This window comes from Austrofundulus limnaeus, unplaced genomic scaffold (genome assembly GCF_001266775.1).
Source record: "Austrofundulus limnaeus strain Quisiro unplaced genomic scaffold, Austrofundulus_limnaeus-1.0 Scaffold58, whole genome shotgun sequence".
Lineage (NCBI taxonomy): Eukaryota > Metazoa > Chordata > Actinopteri > Cyprinodontiformes > Rivulidae > Austrofundulus > Austrofundulus limnaeus.
This window is the reverse complement of record NW_013952460.1, coordinates 2,034,475-2,037,043: the sequence shown is the minus strand read 5'-3', so window position 1 is coordinate 2,037,043 and position 2,569 is coordinate 2,034,475. Positions and strand designations below refer to the sequence as shown.

Below are 2,569 nucleotides of genomic sequence, written 5' to 3'. Positions count from 1 at the left end.
GAGGATAATATTATAACATGATATAAAACTCAAAAAAGTAGACTTTACATGTGATAGCTCCTTTAACAAGGGCCAGATTTGGTCCACGGGCCTTGTTTTTGCAATGCTATTTGGAAAATAAGACAAGTAAATGTTTCTGGGCAAAAAAAGAAACCCTGACAGATAAAACAGGCATGGCCATTAGTTAATAACACTGTTAGTAAGGCAAGGCTCCACCTACTAACAGATATCATGAGGCTGTGGTTGAGTGCTCATTTTTGCCAACATGCTACAGTGCACAAACAGCCAAATGGGAATAGAAACTGAGTGGGTTGAGTCAAATGTCATCTGCAAAATATTATGAATCCTGGCTTGCTCGATTTGCACTGTGACATTTGGGCGATATCAGTAATTCAGAATTCACTGAAATGTGTGTTTGCAGCAATTGGGGGATATGTGTGGCCTAGAACAGTGTCTAAATCTGGCAGCTCAAGCTGACATAAGGCTACAAGTGCATTTGAGGATTTTCGTTGAGCTTTGTAAACTGCCTTCTAATTGCTTCCCCTTTGGGTTTTACCTCTCAGTTCCTGATACAGCTCCCACTGATGTTGGAGGTGGAGGAGGCACAAAGTCTGAATTAGTGATAACATGGGAGGTAAGTCATCTGTCAAATTTTACGGTTCTCTCGATCGCACAGTAATGGTTTTGCTTAATTGTGCAGAATTGAGTGAAGCAATTTTATGACCTACATTAGAGGGAGACACTCCTCATCTGGCTCAGCTACCAAGAGCCATTTTTTTCTTCCAAAAGCAACGACAGAGAGTACTTTATTTCAAGGGTTTTGCACTTTAGCTACAATTACAAAACCATGCAAGAGGAAAAGATAAGCTAAAGGTGACTGTGAGGGGTTTTGGTCTGTAACAGAAGGAAAAGGAGCTTTGTCTGTTCACTAAAGTCCAAATCAATGTGAAGTGCAGAGACAGGCCTGTCTGTTTTTTTTGTCTGTAAGCGTTTTAATATCACTACAGTTCTGTGTTTCACTCCCAGCCTTTGCCTGAGGAACTGCAGAACGGGGAGGGCTTTGGCTACATTATCGCCTTTAGGTCTGCAGGCACAGTCACGTGGACACGAGCGATCATCTCCACTCCAGGCGTATCCCGTTATGTCTTCCGCAACGACACCATCCCACCTTTCTCACCTTTTGATGTCAAAGTTGGAGCCTTTAACAACAGAGGGGAAGGACCATTCAGCTCTATTGCAACTGTGTATTCAGCAGAAGAAGGTAGAGTTAAGGATTTTTACTGTTCTCTGGCAGAAAGTGACGCTGAAACAAGCTATAATCTTTCTCCTTACAGCTGCGACCTTGAATTGCAATGATGATTTATTTTTCTCCAGTGCTGTTATTTCCCTCCCCTTTCAGAGCGGGGAATGTCAACTTGATATTAGTTATCTTGCTGGTAGATTACAGGAAATCCTTGCAGACACTTACCMCACCACGCTGTCAGGGAGGTATCCTGCTAATTGAATTTGCTGGGCAGATAGTCTTCCCTTATGTCAGTCACAGATCCCATTAAAAGAGAGCAGGGGAAATGGCTTCTYAGTGAAACTACAGGTCTATCCTCTGCTTTACCTCTCATCGCTATTAGTGTTTGTGATGGTGTTGTGAGCGTCKGTGGGATTTTCACCACAGTTGTGCTTTATATCTGCAGTCCCCGGTGTGGCTCCTAAGAGGGTTAGAGCTCGGAGTTTGTCGGCAGCACAAATTGAAGTGATCTGGGAAGCTCTCCCCGACCTCCCAGAAAGAGTCCTAGGATATGAGGTATGACTCATTGCACTATCATTCTCATTTTTTAAAAGAACTTAAATGAGCTTTTGCATTGTTTGTTAGCTTATTAAGTTATTCTTTGATTAGTTTTTTTCCCTAGACTCTAACTTACTCTACATAATTATCCTGTATACTCCTATACATTCTGCAGAAGTTCTGTTTTAGACTTTGATAATACACACATTGACAAAATAAAATTAAGCACATTGAAGCATTTAGTCATTATTTAGTAAAAAGATAAAAACAGCAATGGGTATGTAACTTTTGATTTAGAACAAGCACCAGAGSCATAAATGGTGGCATTACAAGAGGAAAATCAGTGTTATCAGGTAACTGTCACAAAAACAGTGACCAAATGTCACCAAACACAAAGGATTGCTTGTGAATAAACTTTACTGAGTACTTGATGGGGTTTGATAGGGGTTAGATTGCAGTTTTACATGAAACTGCGTGCTTTTTCTGTGCAACATGATGTCGGGAATGGCATCTGTGCCAGGCTTCTAAACACAGGTATTCAACCCGCATCCTGCTCCATGTCTCACTGACTGGAATCAACATATCTACAGGTTTATTGWCACATACTTGGGCTGCCATTAACACCAGAGCAGAGTTGGCTGGACCAGTTTTCCAATAGGAAAATGCATGTTGTGGCATGGTTATTTCCTCAATCAGACGTGTGGAATCTATGTAAACACTAAACCAATTCTTTACCTTTGGGTCTTGAAAGCCAGTGGGTCAGCATAGGAGAAGTTGTACAACTTTATA

The 2,569-nt window shown here is 41.4% G+C and overlaps 1 protein-coding gene across 4 annotated transcripts in view; it reads left to right on the top strand.

Moving 5' to 3' along the window:
- The window catches only part of cntn3b (contactin 3b), a 147,668-nt gene that overhangs the window by 122,749 nt on the left and 22,350 nt on the right, over nt 1-2,569 (top strand). For all 4 annotated transcript variants that reach the window (XM_014009484.1, XM_014009483.1, XM_014009481.1 and 1 more), the window contains 3 exons: nt 564-634; nt 1,027-1,261; nt 1,689-1,798. In XM_014009484.1, coding sequence (XP_013864938.1) covers nt 564-634; nt 1,027-1,261; nt 1,689-1,798 — 416 coding nt within the window. The remainder of the gene's footprint in view (nt 1-563; nt 635-1,026; nt 1,262-1,688; nt 1,799-2,569) is intronic.